Here is a 20,503-nt window from a genome sequence, read left to right on the forward strand (position 1 = left end):
GCAGCCAGCCCCATTCTCCTTCCTTTCCTGGCCTGCCCGCTGGTCCCAATAAACCTGAACTCGGCTTCCAACTCTCGAGCTGTTATTTGGGGTCGGGTACCGGGCAGGGGTCTACAAGGGGGTCGCACATATGGTGCCAAAACCCGGGACGGAGGGTCGCTAGCCCCCCTAGCGACCCCCTCCCTCCAGCGACCTCCCCAGCCCTCCTCCAATTCGGCCTCAGCACTCCGGACCAGGTAAGTCCTGTTTCTTACCTTCTCCTTCCGTGGTGCGTGTGGCAAAGGCCCTTCCTCTCAGTCCCAATCCACGGATCCCTCGCCAAGCACCGGCCGGCCCGAGCAGGATCCCCCAACCAGGCTCCAGGAGCCTTGGGTCGGCAGACAAGGGACGCCTTCTCTGACCCACCCAATCCAAAACCATTAAATAGGAACGATCAGACAGGGGACGCCTTCTCTGGTCTTTCCTATCCACCTTCCTCTGGGGAAGCTGGTGGGTTGGAGGGACGCCTCCCCCCACACTACCCCAGCCCACTCGGATACTGTTCCGAGACCGCCCTCGGCTGGCAGGAACCCTTTGCCGCACGCATCATGGGGAGCGTGGAGTCCAAAATTCCTAAAAACACCCCACTAGGTTGTTTACTTCTCGACTTTACCCGTTTGGGCTACTCCCGTAGGCGAAAGAAGCTCATCTTCCTCTCCCAGGTGGCCTGGCCCCAGTATCAGCTCGATAACAGGTCGCATTGGCCTCCCACCGGCACTTTCGATTTCAATGTGCTCCGCGACCTAGATAACTTCTGCCGCCGAACTGGCAAAGATAAGGAAGTGCCTTATGTTCAGGCTTTTTGGGACCTGCGTTCCCATCCTGACCTCTGCTCTACTCACCAAGTTCTTTTAGCCCGAACTCCCCCACCACAGACTCCTACCTCCCCAAGCAAGCCACCTCCCTATACTCTACAGGAAGAGATGCCTGACCACATGTCTTCCCCCTTTGTTCCCACTCCTGAAGTCCACTACCTCTCCCCCTCCCTACTCCTCACCGGAGGATCTGCCTGAACATCTGTCCTCTCCTGCCAATCTCAGCAATCAGTCGCCATCAACGGCACGCTCTTCCTCTGCTCCCTCTGCACCTCCTACCTCGGAGGCCATGCCTCGCTCTCCCTCTACTCCCTCCGAGCCCCCTCCCTCAGAGGCCGCACTTCCTCTTGCCTCTCTGGTGGCGGCCCACACCTGCTCCCACCAGCCAGCTATCCTGGCCCCACTCCGAGAAGTAGCAGGCGCAGAAGGTTTAATCAGGGTCCATGTTCCTTTCTCACTCCAAGACCTGTCCCAAATTGAGAAACGTTTAGGATCCTTCTCAGCCGACCCATCCACCTATATTAAGGAATTCCAATACCTCACTTAAGCATAAGAAGCCCTAGTCCGGTATACTCGACTAGATCCAGCCTCCCAAAACGGGGCCACTGTATTAGCCTCCCATTTTATCTCCCAATCAGCACCCGACATAAGAAAGAAACAAAGAAAGCAGAAGAGGGGCCAGAGACTCCCATCCAAGACCTGGTAAAAATGGCCTTTAAAGTATTCAATGCCAGGGAAGATGCGGCTGAGGCTGCCCGCCAAACTTGCATGAAGCAGAAGGCTGCCCTCTAGACCCAAGCCCTAGTGGCGGCTCTAAGGCCGGCAGGGAACCAGAAGCACAAGGCCGAAACCCATGCCCCTCCGGGAGCATGTTTCAAATGTGGAAAGGAAGGACACTGGTCCCGAGCCTGTCCACAACCAGGGCCACCAACTAGGCCTTGCCCTATCTGTCAGTTCCCGGGACACTGGAAGTCAGACTGCCCCAGCTTCCCCAGGGTGCTGGTTCCTCAAAACAGACACACTGGCGTTACGCAGCCGGCAGTCACCCTCAGTAGGGAGGAGCCTGCTTGCCAGGATCCGACCTCCGAGGGAGCTCCGTTCCCCAGTCTACTAGGGCTGCTAGACGACTAGCGGGGCCCTGGCTTTCCGACTCCTGTTACCCTTGCCGAGCCTAGGGTCACAAGACATGGGGGCTACCTACTCCGCTCTTCCTTCTTATTCTGGCCATCTCACCCCTTCCCAGGTCTCGGTCATGGGAATCGACGGGACCCCGAGTATCCCCTACCAAACCCCACCACTCATGTGCCCATATAACTCCACTCCATTCACCCACTCTTTTTAGTAATCCCCACCTGCCCAGTTCCCCTTCTGGGGCGAGACATCCTTTCAAAGCTGAAGGCCGTCATAACCTTCCCCACTGCCAGCCCACACAGCCTTTTTCTCCTAGCCCTCAATACTCTGCCTCGGAACTCCAGGCCCTCCAGTCTACCCCCGGGGTACGGTTCAAGGATGACTTGGCCTTCAAGCATAACCTCCTCATCCTCCCTGAAAAGCAAAGTTACCAGATAATCCAAGACATCCATAATTCATTCCACATTGGGCCTAAAGCCTTATACCGATTCCTCAACTCACTTTTCACCCTCACCATCTCCTCAGTACCATACAGGAAGTCCAGTCCTCATGTACTGTCTGCACGAAAACTAATTCCCAGGGTTCCTGTCATCCTCGGCGCCAGCTTTATCAACTACGCGGGTTCCTACCTGGCCAAGACTGGCAAATTGATTTCACCCATATGCCAAAGCATAAACAGTACCGGTATCTGCTAACCATTGTTGACACTTTTTCAGGCTGGATTGAAGCTTACCCCACAGCCTCTGAGTCTGCCGGGACAGTAGCCACTCATCTCATTCAAGACATCATCCCACGCTTTGGACTCCCGGCTACCATACAGTCAGACAACGGCCCAGCCTTTATCTCCAAAGTCACTAATGCTGTTTCTACCTCTTTAGGAATTCAGTGGAAGCTACACGCCGCCTACCATCCTCAGTCCTCTGGTAAGGTGGAACGGGCCAATGGCCTAATAAAGGAACATCTGACCAAGCTCATGATTGAGCTCCGCCAATCCTGGGTAACCTTGCTTCCTATCGCCCTCACCAGGTTGAGAGCAAGCCCCCGGGGCCCATCACAGCTTAGCCCGTTTGAGCTGCTGTACGGTCGCCCCTTCCTACTTTCAACTCCCCCACCACCAGAGACCACTCCTCTAGACAGCTACCTCCCCTACTTTACTCTCCTTCGCAGCCTTCTCTGAGAACACGCCAACGCTTCTCTTCCCCAACCCACCCAGCCATCTGAAAATACACAGAAAGTCTCCCCCGGGGACTCAGTTCTTATCAGGTCCGTCTCCCCAAAGCCCCTCGCTCCCAAGTGGGAAGGACCATACACAGTCCTCCTTACCACTCCATCAGCTATAAGAGTTGCTGAAATCCCATCTTGGATCCACCTGTCTCGGGTAAAAAAGGCCCCTCATGAACCCTCCTTATGCTGGAAGGCTGTTCCTACTGGCCCTTTATCTGTCAAACTTACCAGGGCCTAGCAGCCACACCCCCTACAGATGGAGATTCTTCCTAACTGAAAACTATACCAAAACCACCTTCATCTGTAATACCCCTCCATACAGCCACAACCATCTTCTTGCAAATTCCAACTGCCCCGCAGCCGGATGCCAAAGGGCCATATATCTGAACTTCACCAAATTCCATAACATCCATACTGATATACCTCTCATGTGCTTCAACCATGACCAACCATCAGGAGCATGCAATAATACTCCTTGGCGCTCCTGCATGGGATGTACTTGGATGAACTGTCGACTACATATAGCCGTCAAGTCCACAGTACCTGCCCGATCTCAGCTCAAAATCATCCCAGACATAGATGGAGAAGGAAACACCATTATCGGTTCTACACGGTATTCCATTCTCATCCCTGACCCCTGGGACAACCGGTGGAAAAGCCCCCAGAAAGCTGCCATGTATGATCACATAGATACCAAATATCCCTCTTCCCACCTGTACATCTGGCGGGCATACGTACGTACAGTCCACCAAGTCCACTCTGATATTAGCCTGCAAGAAAAATCTCTGAATGACCAATTGCAACCACATTCGTCTCCGTTTTCCTGGTTAACTTTTCTCCAAGAAGGAATCAAGTTAGCTAATCTCTCAGGACTAACTGACCTAACTTCATGCCTCATGTGTGCCTTCTTAGGACAGACTCCCTTCATTGCAGTCCCTTACCCCATCCCTCTCAACCTTTCAGCCTCAACTTCTTCCTTCTCCCCCGTCAGGGAAGTCGATCTCTACACTCCACCTGATTTTGAACAGCTACCTGTGTGCTATTCCCTAGGCCGAAACTTCCCTAGCTGTAACAGAACTATACTGGTAACCACTAATATAACAGCCCCACGAGGAACGTTTTTTTGGTGTAACAGGACCTTAACAAAAACTCTCTACATTGGCCTTTCCTCATCTCTTTTATGCCTCCCAGTAACCCTAGTCCCTCGACTCACTATATATTCTTCAGCCGAATTCCAGATGCTGCAAGCTCCCCATCGCCGCACCCGACGAGCTGCCTTCCTACCCATTGCCGTTGGAGTCTCCCTTGCTGGTTCAGCACTTGCAGCAGGATTAGGGGGAGGGGCACTAGTCCACTCTCACCTGGCCATAGCCCGACTGACCTCACAACTCCAAGCAGCTATTGATGACTCTACTGAGTCTTTAGCATCACTCCAACGACAGATCACCTCAGTTGCCCAAGTTGCCTTGCAGAACCGAAGAGCCCTAGACCTGCTCACTGCTGAATGAGGAGGGACCTGTATCTTCCTACAAGAAGAGTGCTGTTACTACATCAATGAATCCGGCCTAGTAGAAACCCTAATCGAGAGCCTCCAGAAACTCAAAACTAGCCTGCAGAGTCAGAAGTTCTCGGCTGAAGCCACAGCGTGGTGGTCTTCCTCTATGTATACCCTCTTGTCCCCATTGCTTGGGCCCCTAGTAGCCGTTTGCCTAATCTTACTTATTGCTCCTTGCTTTCTACAGTTCATACAGCGGCGCTTTCAAGAACTGACTCGAGTCACCATCCACCAGATGCTGCTCCAACCCCACCCTGAATGAGTGCAAGAAACAGACCTGTCCCTGAACATCCAGGCTCCTTAAGAAAAGAGACCTCTTCAGAACCCCCCCCCCATCGACCCTTGTCAGCAGGAAGTAGCCAGATCGATTCCGCCGCCCTTTTCCTTTTTAAGGAGTCAGGAATGTTCGGTAGAAAGTCCCGCCATCTTTCCCCCAGGTTTCTTGCCCCCACCCTCCCCCCAGGTTTCCTGCTGCCCTGAGAAAAGCCCGCCAAGCCTGCTCTGTTCTGCCCAGCAACAACAAGCAGCCAATCATCGCAGCAGGAAAGCCCGCCAAGCCTTGGCCTATCCTGAACCGACACGTAACCCTCTGAGCCACCTCAGCAGTCTGCCCAGAGACGGACAGCCTATCCTAAGCTCCTACGACACTCCGCCAGCCCTGTGTCCACGCCCCGTCCACCCCCCCATAAAACCCTCCTACCCCAGCTGCGCAGTCACAGCCAGCCCCATTCTCCTTCCTTTCCTGGCCTGCCCGCTGGTCCCAATAAACCTGAACTCGGCTTCCAACTCTCGAGCTGTTATTTGGGGTCGGGTACCAGGCAGGGGTCTACAAGGGGGTCGCACACCAATTATGATTAGTCATATTCTAGTGGTTTCCCTAAGAGTAGACTGATGCCTTAATGAGGGATCTGACAACACATTAAAACAGGGGTTGAATAAAAGAACATTATTTTAGAAGAAATTCAGGAAATGATTACAATTGTTGTCTATAGCTAAGCTCTTTGATTCAGTATGCTGTAATATAAGAACATTCTCTATGGTGTTATGATATATATATTGGTTTTAGTCCACTGTTCCTGGCTCATACTTCCCATAAGCCCTTGGTACAGTCTTTGTTATAATGCTGGGTGGATTAGACCTCAGGCCTCTGCCTTTCTCCTGCCTTCCTTTCACTCTACTGTTTTCCCGCCTCTCTGATTATGGGTGGGTCTTAAGACCCTCCCAGGAGAGGGTCCCACCCTATACCCTGGGGGAAGGAAACTGATGTTACGAAGCTTTCATAAAAACCCAAGAGGACAGTGTTCAGAGAGCTTCCAGACAGCTGAACACATTGAGGTTCCTGCGGGGTGGCCTCCAGGGAGGGCATGGAAGCTCTGTGCCCCTTCCCCATACCTCACTCTATGCACCTTTTCATCTATATTCTTTGCAGTTTCCTTTATAATGAGCTGGTAAATGTAAATAAGCATTTTCCTGAGTTCTGTGAGTGGCTCCAGCAAATTAATTGAACCCAAAGAAGGGATCATGGGAACCCCAACTTAAAGCCAGCCCATCAGAACTTCCAGAGGCTGGGACTTGGGACTGGTGTGTGTGTAAGGGGAGGCAGTCTTGGGGGCTGAGCCCTCAACCTGTGGGTAAATGTCTTAGGGTAAATGGTGTCAGAACTGGATTTGAAGACACTCAGCTGGTGTCCACTGCTCGGTGTGTGGGATAAAAAACCCATATATTTGATCACAGAGTCTTCTGTGTTGACTGTTGTGTAAAAGTAGAGGAAAATTGTGGTTAGAGTTTTCTCTATTACATTCTCTTTTTCAAAATTTACTCATTTAAAATTAATAAAATATTTCCACACAACAATTATCATTTTTGATAATGAGAGCTAGGTTTTGAAGTTTTTAGAAGTAAAGAAGCACTAGGCTGGGTGCAGTGGCTCATGCCTGTAATCCCGGCACTTTGGGAGGCTGAGGCAGGTGGATCACCTGAGGTCAGGAGTTCGAGACCAGCCTGGCCAACATGGTGAAACCCTGTCTCTACTTAAAATACAAAAATTAGCTGGGTGTGGTGGTGGGTACCCGTAATCCCAGCTACTCAGGAGGCTGAGGCAGGAGAATTGCTTGAGCCCGGGAGACGGAGGTTGTAGTGAGCTGAGATCATGCCACTGCACTCCAGCCTGGGTGACAGACAAGGGCTCTGTCTCAAAAAAAAAAGTAAAGAAGCACTTATTTTTAAATGACTACAGGGATTTAACTTATGTCTGTGCAGACATGATATACTTAATAGTGTATGTGGGCAATTTTGTGTTTTATAAACTAAAAACTGAAACTCTATGAGGTGATTTATTTCCCAAGTATAAATAGACATTATAGTCATATTTTTTATCATAAATATATATAACTTTTTCATAAAACTACAGTTTCTAAATATTTTCTCTACATTCGAGAATATGAAAATTTCATAAAGGATATTATAATTACATTTATTGAACACCTACAATGCGCCAGGTATTTGTTTATACCCTTCATATGTAATAAGCCATTTAGATTTTACAAATATCCTATGAAATAGGCTTTAGAATGATTCTTGTTTAATAAGGAAGCAGAGGCACAAATCAATTAATCCCTTTTCCAAGGGCTTTCAGGTCCAGAATTTGAATCTAGGTAGCTTTGCCCTCTTGACCTTTGCTCTTAATTTCCATGCTGTGTGAAGCTTGTATTAAAGCAGGCTAAATGGGGAGATGGGCAGAAGCAACTCATCAGGTCTCAGCCTGTGCAGGCCAGTGCCCACTTCCAGAGTGGCCCCAAGAAACTTCTCCAGTTACAGAGGGGCTTTGGGGAATCCCCTCCAAATAGGGCAGTGTGGGACAGACCTAGAAACTGTTGAAGAACAGTGGATATCCCTGCCATTGAGAGACTTGAAAGAGTCTCACAGTTTCCTCTTTTGTCTTTTCAGATGGAACTAGTCCATTAATTTATAGCAACGGCAGCAGGTCACAAAATAATGGGTATAAGTGCTCTTGGAGAAATCTCGACAAGCTCTGTGTAAGGCCACATTACCTTGGTCCACCATGCCTTTCAAAAACACCAAGGAGAGTGAAGTTTGCATTTTGAAGATAGGTTAGAGTGGAACGACTTAGTTGAAAAGTTGCTTGTTACATTTGGCCTTTTTGTCCTTCATGCTGAATATTTCATTTCAGATCTCAAAGATTTCTGCAAAGAAAGCCCTTCTAGATTAAGAAGACATTGTATTATAGTTGCCATTGGATTGGTTGGGTTTTGTTTCATTGCAAAAACATCTCTGTGTCTGAAACTTCTCGACATTACCTGGAAAACTGTGGCTAAGATTATTTTTATTAGTTTGCTGGGGCTGCTGGAACAGAGTTCTGGTGGCTTACATTAACCAACGCCTATTCTCTCACAGTTCTGGAGGCTAGAAGCCTGAGACCAAGGAATCATCAGGGTTGGTTCTGAGGCCTGTGAGCAAGAATCTGTTCCACAGCTGCCCTTTAGCTTCTGATGGTTTGGTGGCAATCTTCAGTGTCCCTTGGCTGATAGATGCCTCACCCGATCTCTATCTTCATGCTCACAAAGTGTCCTTCCTATGTGCACGTCTGTTTTTGTGGCCAAATATTTCCTCTCTATAAAGGCACCAGTCATATTGTATTAAGACTCATCTTAATGACCTCAGCTTTAACTTGATTGCCTCTTAAAGACTGTTGTATTTAGAATATTTGTACTCTCCAAAACTCATTTTGAAACTTAATCCCTAGTGTGACAGTATTGAGAGGTGGGGCCTGTAAGAGGTGATTGGGTCCTAAGGGCCATGCTCTCATGAATGGATTAATCAATTCATGGATTAGTAGATTAATCCATTTATAAATTAATGGATTAATGGGTTATCATGAGAGTAGAACTGACGGCTTTATGAGAAGAGGAAGAGAGACCTGAGTTAGCACAGTCAGCCCCCTCATCATGTGATGCCCGGCACTGCCTCAACACTCTGTAGAGAGTCCCCACAAGCAAGAAGATTCTTACCAAATGCAGCCCCTTGACTTTGAACTTCTCAGCCTCCATAACTATAAGAAATAAATTTCTTTTTTTGTAAGTTACCTGGTTTCAGGTATTTTGTTATTAGCAACAGAAAATGGATTAATGCAAAGACTCTATTTCCAAATAGAGTCACATTCTGATTGAGGTACTCTGGGTTAGGACTTCACACTATTTTTAGGGGGGCACAATTCAACCCATAACACTATTTATTTTGGTTGAAATTAATGGTTTTTTTCTGTTTCCTTCTATTATTTTTGTTTATTTCTCAGAATATTGGCTGTGTTTTCATTTTTCAGTGACAGAATTTTCTCCTCCATTCTGTCCCCTGTCCCCTCTACCACCCTTGAGCTTTCCTCTCTGTCCAGTTCTTTCTGCACATTGATTCTGGGTTAAACTTGTAGTGCCACAACTTTGAACAAGTAAATCTCTGCAAGAAATTCCCATTGCCCCCAGCACTGAGTCTAGGCTCCTTGGGTTAGCACTTTGGGCTCTTTTACAATCTGGCCTCCAACAGAGCTTCCCTTAAGAATGCTCTGCTCTTAGCTGGCTTTCTTCTAAGATACATACTTATACTTTCACTTTTTCTTACCTTTTATTCTCTTTTTTCTAGAATACCCTCTCTCTTATTCATCTTTGTTGACCTGAGCCATATCCTTACTTAAATGCCAAGTTCAAGAACTACTTCTTCCAGAAGAGCATCGCTATTCATTTCTAGGGGTCTGCTCTCCCCAAGTTATCACGACCTCTTCAGAAACCTTGACTCATTCACTTGTCTTCTTTCATCTACTCTGTTGTAGTAAATGCTCTCTATACAATACAGCAAATAGATGCTCTTAAGGTTTGGCTGTGTCCCCCACCCAAATCTCATCCTAATTTGTAGCTCCCATAACTCCCATGTGTTGTGGGAGGGACCCAGTGGGAGATAATTGAATCATGGGGGCAGTTTCCCTGATACCGTTCTCATGGTAGTGAATAAGTCTCATGAGATCTGATGATTTTATAAGGGGTTTCCCTTTCACTTGGCTCTCTTTCTCTCTTGCTTGCTACCATGAAGGTGTGCCTTTCACCTTCTTCCTTCCACCATGATTATGAGGCCTCCCCAGCCACGTGAAACTGTGAGTCCATTAAACCTCTTTTTTGTTATAAAATACCCAGTCGCCGGTATGTCTTTATCAGCAGTGTGAAAATGGACTAATACAGATGCCTTCACTTTTCAATTAGAATATAAATTCCTTAAAGACAAGATTTATGTCATTTACTTTAATTTTTTTTTTGTATTCTTACCATCCTGACAAAACTGGTACTTTATTTCATCAAGTCTAAAATGCTCTCAGATGTAGGATGTACTATTATTTTACATATCAGTAGGAGGAAAAAATGTGACTGCCTAACTGAGGGCACAATGCTTTCTTATATTCTTTGGGCTATCAAGAGTGTTGATGATACAGCATTTCTTAAAAGACTTCATAAACTAAAAGCCATTGGTGCTAAGCTGTTCAGCTAATTGTTCAAGTATAGAGCAAGAGCTTTTTGACCCCTGCTTCAGACATCTTGCTAAACATATCAGATTCATTACTTGTCCCCACCCCTCTTCTCATTACAATTTGGGTCCTTAGAACTAAGAAAGTGAACCCATATTTGTCTCTGATTTTTTTCTCAAGCTGCTGACAGCCCTTGGGACAGGTCTTGATTTAGGAGTTTTTGACATTTGGGTAAGTACAGTCAAGCCGTGTCATGACTGCCATTCGGCCAACAGCGATCATATGATGCTGCTTGATTTTGGAGATGTAAAGATTTGAAGGAAAAACATGTACATCTTAAAATACAGGAAATTCAGTATCTAGCATGTAGCTGACTGACTGCATGCTTAACAAATAGTATAAGTATCTTTAGGGGATGACTCCAGCTTAGTTTTGTCCAGCATGCATTCAGTTTTCTCCGGATAACTGTCCCCCTCTTTCTCTCAGTGGGTCCAACCCCTTGTCTACTGTGCATTTGGGGACTTCTGGAGGCATTGACTTAGCCTGAGATCCAGGGCTGGAACACATGCCCATGGCTAAATTAATCAATGTGTTGATGTCCCTGGCCAGAATGACTGGTCCAGGGACCATCTGGGATTTGAACATGAAGTATATAGCTCTTGGAGCTATTGTCAGCTTCAGGAAATGGAAATAACACTAAGGAATCAGAAATGAGAAATTAAGAGAGAACAACAAAGCTCCAGTCACATATTTGAATCCCAGATCTTAAAGCACCAAGACTGAAGCACCTGGGCTGGTTGGTGACATAATTCCTAAGTTCTCTTTTTGCTTCAGTCTGTGGATCTCAATGTCCTTCTTTGCAACTTAAATTATCTTGAATCAGAAGAGGGAAGATGAATCAGCAGGCAAGGAGACACATTAAAAAAATACTTGTTGCCTGTCTACTGCACACTGGCACTGTGTTACATCCTGGGCTACAAAAATAGTCTCTCCACTGAAGCGCCTCCTAGGTTGGAAGAGAAAATCTTCCACCAGCCTTGACCAGGTTAGTTTGGCATTTTCCTGGAACTCCTTGGTACACCCTGAAAACAATAAAACTACTTTTCTATTAGTGGCTTCATTAGGAGGAATTTCCACAAGTCTGCCATATAATAGATACAATTTGGACTTTTCTTAACCACATATTTGTGAGAAAGTTCATCTTTTTCATAACCATAATATTTTTTTACAAAAAATTAAGACATGATGCCAATTTAGAACATGAGTGCAGCATGTGCTCATGGCTCATTGCAGCCTCAACCTCTGGGGCTCAAGCAATTCTCCCATCTTGGCCTATGGAGTAGCTGGGACTGTAGGCACACATCACCACATCCAGCTAATTTTTGTATTTTTGGAGAGACAGGGTTACACCATTTTGGCCAGACTGGTCTGAACTTCTCACCTTGTGATCCACCCACCTTAGCCTCCCAAAGTACTGGGATTACAGGTGTGAGCCACCTCAGCCAGCCTAACATTATCTTTTAAAATAAGCAGCACTGTTCCAAGGAAGCTGTTACTGAAGATATCCACAGAGACAGCAGACGGTAGTTTGAATTAAATCATTGTTAGGTCTATGTACCATGCACTGCTGATATTCAAGTTTCAGTTATTTGGTAAAATAGAAAATATTCAGCAGTTTTCTGAAGAATAAAGAAACAATGTGTCACTTGGGGCATAACGCCTGCTGTACAAATAAATGCCATATTCCTTGCACTGCTTAATAGGGCAGAGATAAGCCAACTGATGTTGCTAATCAGCGTGCTGAGCATTTGAAATTGCATCTTAGCATTCCTATAAATAGCCTGACATTGAAAGATTTCAGTAATTTAGAGCTGGTTGGAAGAAATTATACTACTTAAAGCTCATAAAAATTAGTATCCTCAAGAGTATATTTGAAAAAATGAGTTAGTTAATATTAATACTAATGGGAATCTTAAAAATCAAATGCTAAGTGGGAACACAGGATTTTAGTAGGGGTCTTACATATGTGTAATATGTTATTATTTGAAACTTAAAAGATATGCACATACTCAAGCTAATTTTTATTATGCTAATTGTCTATGACCTTGTGCTTGTGTCTGAGGCAAAAAACAGGTTTTATGTAAATTAGAAATGATATATTAGAATTGAGAGAGACTCAAAGACCATGGAGGTGCAGGGAAAACTCTTCATTTGGAGAGGAGGGATGAACTGAATATATCTGAATATAAATTTCATGAAGGTGGGAGGTAGCCATAATCTCACAAAGAACAAATTTGAGGCAATTTTACAGGCTTTGACTCTCAAAGAAACTTTCTGTATGGTGATATCTATGCATATATTATTGGCTATTTTTTAAAAAATGGAAAAAACTTTTCCAGAGATACAACAGTGACATGCACCACTCCCAATATTTTGATTATGTACAGAATGATTGTTAGGAGGTCACTTTGGCCTTACAGTGCCTATGATGCTATCAGAAAAAGATGCCTGGCCCGGTGGGGTGGCTCACACCTGTAATACCAGGACTTTAGAAGGCCAAGGCAGGCAGATCACTCAAGGACAGGAGTTTCAGACCAGCCTGACCAACATGGTGAAACCCTGTCTCTACTAGAAATACAAAAATTAGTCGGGTGTGGTGGCACGTGCCTGTAATCCCAGCTACTTGGGAAGCTGAAGCAAGAGAATTGCTTGAACCCTGGAGGCAGAGGTTGCATTGAGGGGAGATTGTGCCACTGCACTCCAGCCTGGGTGACAGAGCAACACTGTGTCTCCAAAAAACACGCCCTTTGACTGCCTCTCTGTGAATAGCAACCTGAGAATTTCATCTGCTTTCCCACTAGAAACATTCCAAGAGTCCTTGAAACGTCAATCACCACCTGTGGAGGTCTGTCCTGCAGACTGATTTAGTGATGGATGAACGAATGCACTCACACACCAGAATACAGTGAAGCAAATGGGCTACGGATGGTCGTCAACTGCTTTCAGAGGGTGATTGCAGCTAACCAACCCCTACTCCCTGTCCTTCCTTGCATTTTTTTTTTAGTATAGATTTAATAACAGAGGTTCTAAGTCAACATGCTTGTGGATAATTAACATGCTTAAAAGAGTGGCTTTATGAATGATTAAAGGTCTTTGTTCTGGGGCCCAGAATAAGCACTATTAACAGGTAATTCCTCTTCGACCTCCTCCTGTGAGGGCCATCCAGCACAAAGTTTACATGAGTAAACAAATTAGAGCAGGGACAAAGGAATGTGGGGTAAACAGATTTAACTGGGGAAGCTTTTATTATCCTTAATCTACACCCTATGACCTAAAGCTCTAACATAAGAACTGGCTGCCTTCAGCCCGTTCCGTAAGTTAATAAAAACCTTTTGGTCTTCCAAAAGGTTTGAGACTATAATTTTATAACTTCCCTAATAGTTCCCTTAAGATTTTGCCAGCCACCCTGAGTGAATCCCAAATCCTGGCATGGATAGGGATGTTGTTTGACTCTCATAGAATTTGTAGTGAGCAGGCTGGGCGTAGTATCTCACACATGTAATCCCAGCACCTTGGGAGGCTGAGGTAGGCAGATCACTTGAGGTCAGGAGCTCAAGGCCAGTGTGGCTAACATCGTGAAACACTGTTTCTACCAAAAACACAAAAATTTAGCCAGGCATGGTGGCACGTGCCTGTAATCCCAGCTACTCAGAGGCTGAGACAGGAGAATCACTTGAACCCAGAAGGTGGAGTTGCAGTGAGCCAAGATCATGCCACTGTACTCCAGCCTGGGCAACAGAGCAAGACTCTATCTAAAAAAAGAATTTGTAGCAAGCAAAGTTGCTAGCTTAAAGAGTGAATAAACCCACAAATATGGTCTTGTTTTTAATATAATTTCTTTTCTTTTCTTTTTGAGATGGAGCTTTGCTCTTGTTGCCTATGCTGGAGTGCAGTGGCGTGATCTTAGCTCACCGCAACTCTGCCTCCCAGGTTCAAGTGATTCTCCTGCCTCAGCCTCCCGAGTAACTGGGATTACAGGCACAGGGCACCACACCTGGCTAATTATTTTGTTTTCGGTATCCTCAGCGTTTCACTATGTTAGTCAGGCTGGTCTGGAACTCCTGACCTCAGGTGATCCACCCAAAGTGCTGGGATTACAGTCATGAGCCACCTGGCCCCGCCTTAAAAATACTTTTCGTTAAATAAATTCATCACTTTAAAATTTTTTTTAAAAGATTTTTGATATAGAAGCCTGAATAACCAGCTGAAATGCAGTTCGTACATTAAGCATTCTCGGGTGGCTCCTATGACAAATGAACAACCTCTACAATCAGTTTCCCATCAGTAACATCTATTTTATCAAAATAAACTTGTGCTATCAAAGAGCTCCTTCATGCACATATACCTTATTTACCATTTTAAAAATTCATCTCTGTATGACACAATCTTCAGAGTGTGTGAAATGTAATTAGCCCTGCCTGTCTTAGTATATGAATTATAAAGAAGTTTATAGAGAGAAAAGAGTTAAAGATGTATTGGTTTCACTACACTAATTATCTGTTGTTTCTTATCACAGAACAGCGAGAAGGAGATTAGTGGGAAGGGATATAGAACAAAAGCCAGAGAACACGCTGAAGGGCTAGAGGAAAACAATGTCTAATCATCTTTCATTCTCATGAGTGTGAATATATTGGCTTTACACAATGTCTTTTTTTTTTTTTTTTGAGATGGAATCTCGCTCTGCTGCCCAGGCTGGAGTGCAGTGCCATGATCTGGGCTCACAGCAACCTCTGCCTTCCGGATTCAAGTGGTCTTCCTGCCTCAACCTCCTGGGTAACTGGTAATACAGGCACGTGCCACCACACCTGGCTAATCTTTGAATTTTCAGTAGATGTGGGGTTTCACCATGTTGGCCAGGATGGTCTCGATCTCTTGACCTTGTGATCTGCCTGCCTCGACCTCCCAAAGTGCTGGGATTATAGGCATGAGCCACTGCGCCCAGCCAACCTTCTAAAAATTATGTCTATTTAAATTAACTGAAAGACAAGGTGCATATTTAGTCCTGTGCTACCATGTTACATTCATCATCTCCAAAGCAGGTCCTTACTGAGTGTATTTACCATAAATTTCACCTTCCTTAAATCAAGGATTGTGTTCTGCATATGGGAAACATTTTGGTTTTAGCAATATACTTTTTTTTCTTGAAGAAACTAAAAGAACTCTCATGTGATCCTATAAAAATGGGTATTATGACAATTCTTATTCAATCAAATGTATATTTTGAGATTTACTTGGTTTGAGACTTTCATTTTAGTATGTGAAATTATCAAGTAATTTGAATACTTGATACTTTTCACACATGCTTATTTATATGCTGATGATAGAAACAAATATATTTCCTTGAAAGACGTTAAGGTTAAAAAAAAACCCAAAGACCTATAGTGCTTGTCAGACTTGATAAAACTAAAATCACTGAGGTGATGTTAACACATCAGAAAACATTAGAGTTCCACGTTGAATGTAAAGGGTAGAAAGATTCATAATCAATCTATGTTTAGCATTTTTCTGTGTCCCATCTCAACTTTACCCAATCCTCATTGTTCTCATGAATTTGTTTGTTCATTTACTCACTTATTTATCATTCCACAAATAGTTATTGTGTCAATTCTGTGTCACCCACTATTCTAGAATCTGGAGACGCATTAGTGCACTACACTTTTTTTTTTTTTGAGATGGAGTCTTTCTCTGTTGCCCAAGTTGGGGTGCAGTGGTGTGATCTTGGCTCACTGCAACCTCTGCCTTCCAGGTTAAAGAGGTTTTCCTGCCTCAGCCTCCCGAGTAGCTGGGAATACAGGCACATACCACCACATCAGGCTAATTTTTGTATTTTTAGTAGAGACGGGGTTTCACCATGTTGGCCAGGCTTGAACTCCTGACCTGAAGTGATCTGTCGGCCTCGGACTCCCAAGGTGCTGAGATTACAGGCATGAGCCACCGCTCCCCTGCCTACTACTTTTTTTTTTTTTTTGAGGCAGGATCTTATGCTGTCTCCCAGGCTAAAGTGCAGTGGCGGCACAATCATGACTCACTGCAGCCTCAACTTTCTGGACTCAAGTGATCCTCCCACCTCAGCCTCCTGAGTTGCTGGGACCACAGGTGCACACCATCATGCCCAGCTAATTTTTAGTATTTTCTTTTGTAGAGACAGGGTTTCCACATGTTGCCCAGGCTGGTCTTGAACTCCAGAGCTGAAGCAATATGCCTGCCTCAGCCTCCCATAGCGCTGGCATTACAGGCGTGAGCCACCATGCCCAGCCACATTTTGTTTATTAATTCTGAGTGCAGGACCTTGTTTTTATAATCTCTGTATCTCTCTTTAGTGCTTAGGACTGTGTGTTACATGGTCTGACTAGTATTGTCAGTAAACAAATATTTTCAAATTTTCTATAGTGGATTGAATGCTAAGCTACATAATGAACAAGTATCAGCTTAAATTGTTGTTCTTGCTTCATGAGATTTTATCATTTAAAACAGGGGTCCCTAACCCCTGCTGCAGACCAGTACTGGTCTGTGGCCTGTTAGGAACCAGGCCGCACAGCAGGAGGTGAGCGGTGGGTGAGTGAGCATTACCGCCTCAGCTCTGCCTCCGGTCAGATCAGCCACAGCATTAGATTCTCATAAGAGCTCAAACCCTACTGTCAACTGCACATGTGAGGAATCTAGGTTGCACGCTCCCTATGAGGCTTTGAGGTGGAACAGTTTCATCCCGAAGCTCCCACACGCACCCTCTCACCCTCCAACTCCCCAGTTCCCCAACCCTACCAGGGTTCATGGGAAAACTGTCTTTCACAAAACTGGACCCTGGTGCCGAAAAGGCTGGGGACTGCTGATAAAAAGTCCAAGTTAACCTAGCAGGAAAACACAAATAACAAGAGATGTTCTGCTCCTACATCTCTTGTTATTTGTGTTTTCCTGCTAGGTTAACTTGGACTTTGTATCAGCCGTCCCCATCCTTTTCGGCACCAGGGACCAGTTTCGTGGAAGACAATTTTTTGTCTCATATACATTTTGCTTTTTCTTTTAAACTAATTTGAGAAATTTTTTCTACGGCTGATACATTATTTTGCAAGGTGAGATGGATGAAGAAAGGTTAAAGAACTTCTCTTGAAAGAGAGGCTGAGAAAATGAGAAGACTGATTAAGGAGTTTAGATAACAACTGGAAATGGTGGGAGGAAAAGGGGACATGCAGAGGACAGGAAGAAGGAGAAGCTGAGGTGCGTCCAGTTGAAAAACAGTGGAAGGAGCTGCCTTGTAGAGATTGAAACGTTCAAATATCCATCACCGCTTATTCTAACCAATTGATTACAGGCTTCCTTCGCTGCAGACTGAGATCCACAAAGCCCGTGACCCCGTTTACCCTGGTGCAGTTTCAATAAAAGTGTCTTTAATAAATGGCTAAGAGTAAAGGTTATAAAAATAAGAACTATATCCATATAATACTTTAAATCTTCCCTCCATCCCTTCCTTTTTTTTTTTCTGAGACTGAATCTTGGTTTGTCACCCAAGGCTGTCACTCAGGCTGGAGAGCAGTGGCATGATTTGTGGCCCACTGCAATCTCCGCCTTGTGGGTTCGAGTGATTCTTCTGCCTCAGCTTTTGGAGTAGCTGGGATTACAGACACACACCACCACATTCGGCTAATTTTTGTATTTTTAGTAGAGACGGGTTTTCACCATGTTGGTCAGGCTGGTCTCAAACTCCTGACCCCCTTGATCTTCCAAAGTGTTGGGATTATAAGCATGACCTACTGAGCCCAGCCAATACTTTAAATCTTTCAAAACACACAACACACACCTATATACTGAGGAGGACATCTTGCCCACATCTGAGGAGACATATATGAGACATATATGACATATATGTGTGGGCCAGGCATGGTGGCTTATGTCTGTAATCCCAGCACTTTCAGAGGCTGAGGTGGGAGAATCACCTGAGCCTTGGAGTTTGGGATTAGCCTATGTAACATATGGAGATCTCAGCTCTACCAGTAATAAAAAGAATTAGCCAGGTGTGGTGACATGCATCTGTGGTCCCTGCTAAATGAGAGGCTGAGGCAGGAGGATCGCGTGAACCCAAGAGGTTGAGGCCGCAGTGAGGTGTGATCGCACCACTGCACTCCATCCTGGGCAACAGAGTAAAACCCTGTCTCAAAACAAAAAACTATATTTATTGAATTATGTGTTCAGTACCATACAATATAATACTATACCATATTGTACCATATATAATTAAGTTATATGTATAATACTATATATATGTATATGACATAATACAGTTATATGTATAATATGTTGGTATATGTATACCAATTATATATATAATACCACATACGTATCTGTATAATATGTGTACAACCCATATGTATATAATACCATATATATCTACTTTAAACAGCTTTATTGAGATGTAAGTTACATACCACACAATTTACCCATTTAAAGTGAACAATTCAGCTGGGCACAGTGGCACATACCTGTAGTCCCAGCTACTCCAGAGGCTGAGGGAGGAGGATTGCTTGAGCCCAGTGTGCCAGGACTGCACCCGTGAACAGCCACTGCACTCTGGCCTAGGCAACATAGCGAAACCTTGTCTTTAGGGAAAATAAAATGAAATAAATCTTTTAAAAAATGAACAATTCAATGGGTGTTGGTAAACATATTAATTTTTTAAAGTGCAGTAAAAATATATAACATATAATTTACCATTTTATTAAGTGTACAATTAATTCAGTTGTATTAATTACATTCACAACATTGTACAACCAGCACTACTATCTAGTGATTATTTTAGAAATAATTTTCCATTACCCCCAAACAAAAATCCTGTAACCATTTAGCAATAACATGTCATTGCTTGTACCCCAAACTTCTAACAACCTCTATTACTTTCAGTCCCAATGAATTTGGTTATTCTAGGTATGTCACATCAATGAAATTATGCCACATTTGTCTTTTTGTGTTTTGCTTATTTCGTTTAGCATAATGTCTTCAAATTTATCTATGTAGCATGTATCAGAATTTCATTCCTTTTTTTGTGGCAGAATAATACAGCATTGTAGGTATATGCCACATTTTGTTTATCCATTCATCTGTTACTGGACCTGTGGATTGCTTCCACCTTTTGGCTATTGTAAATAATGCTGCATTGAACACTGGCACACAAATACTGATTCCAGTCCTTGCTTTCAATGCCTTTGGTTATATACCTAGGAATGGAATTGTTGAATCATATGGTAATTCTATGTTTAGCTTTTTGAGAAACTGCCAGATAGCTCATTTGTGTGTATATATATGTATACATATATGTGTACGTATACACACATATACATATATGTATCTGTACATATATGTATTTAAAAATACAGTAACACTTCTATATATAGTTCCTGGATACGAATATATATTTGTAAAATCTAATGGGTGTACGGGAAGAATTTACTCATAGAAGTGATTACTCTGGTGGTGAGGGTAGGGATGGACATGAGGACAGAGCAAAGACTGGGCTAGAAATGGTCAAAGGAGACAAGTTTCACCTGCAATGCTTCCTTTCAGTTTTAAAAAGGGTCATAGATACATAATTTGCAAATTACTTTGAAAATAGAAAAACGGGAAAGAAATTGGACAATAGAAAAAAGGGAAAGAAATTGGACAGTTGCGACTTTGAGGTAGAGGTATCTCCATGTTATATTATTCTGAGTACCTTTTTTCTTTTTACTTAGAAAAAGACAAACTTTTCTACAAAGTATACATCATTTCATTCTCTATCAAAATTGATGAGATAGTATTAATAATAATGATATCGTTTTAAAGGCAGAATTCTGAAACAGACAGCAGTGGGCGAGAACCAGAGATGAGCGCCCTAGCCTGTTGATCCCAGACTTGGAGGTGAGGAGAGGGAGGCTGAGGTGGTGAACACCCTAAACTCTTTGACACTTGAGAAATTATCTGCCAGATGCCCAGGTGTAAACAATCATAGTTTAATCTCCTATCAGTCATTCTTTCCAGTAGAAATGGTGAGAAAGAAGTCTCAGGGAAATTGTGAAGCCAAAACTATTTTCATAAAAGTAAGATTTTACTTGCCTTTCTTACTATTAGCATTTGCACAGATGGTGCAAAAGCAATAGTGATAAAACTACTAGCACTTAGCATGAATCA

At 44.1% G+C, this 20,503-nt stretch overlaps 1 protein-coding gene across 2 annotated transcripts; it reads left to right on the forward strand.

The window, feature by feature from the left end:
* Positions 1–6,579, forward strand: LOC144582360 (endogenous retrovirus group FC1 Env polyprotein-like). Of its 2 annotated transcripts, none has more exons than XM_078370824.1 (2): positions 1–4,857; positions 4,952–6,579. In XM_078370824.1, exon 1 carries the CDS (start codon positions 3,380–3,382, stop codon positions 4,715–4,717), a length of 1,338 nt encoding a protein of 445 aa, XP_078226950.1. In that variant the 5' UTR covers positions 1–3,379; the 3' UTR covers positions 4,718–4,857; positions 4,952–6,579. The 2 variants fall into 2 exon arrangements, with proteins under 2 accessions (XP_078226950.1, XP_078226951.1); XM_078370825.1 differs by lacking the exon at positions 4,952–6,579 and having other exon boundaries at positions 1–236; positions 2,702–4,717.
* Positions 6,580–20,503: the final 13,924 nt, after the last annotated feature.

This window comes from Callithrix jacchus, chromosome 4 (genome assembly GCF_049354715.1).
Source record: "Callithrix jacchus isolate 240 chromosome 4, calJac240_pri, whole genome shotgun sequence".
NCBI classification, from domain to species: Eukaryota; Metazoa; Chordata; class Mammalia; order Primates; family Cebidae; genus Callithrix; species Callithrix jacchus.

Bases quoted from the DNA above. Each gene is read 5' to 3' on its own strand.
- LOC144582360 (XM_078370824.1), top strand. From the start codon at position 3,380: ATGAACCCTCCTTATGCTGGAAGGCTGTTCCTACTGGCCCTTTATCTG.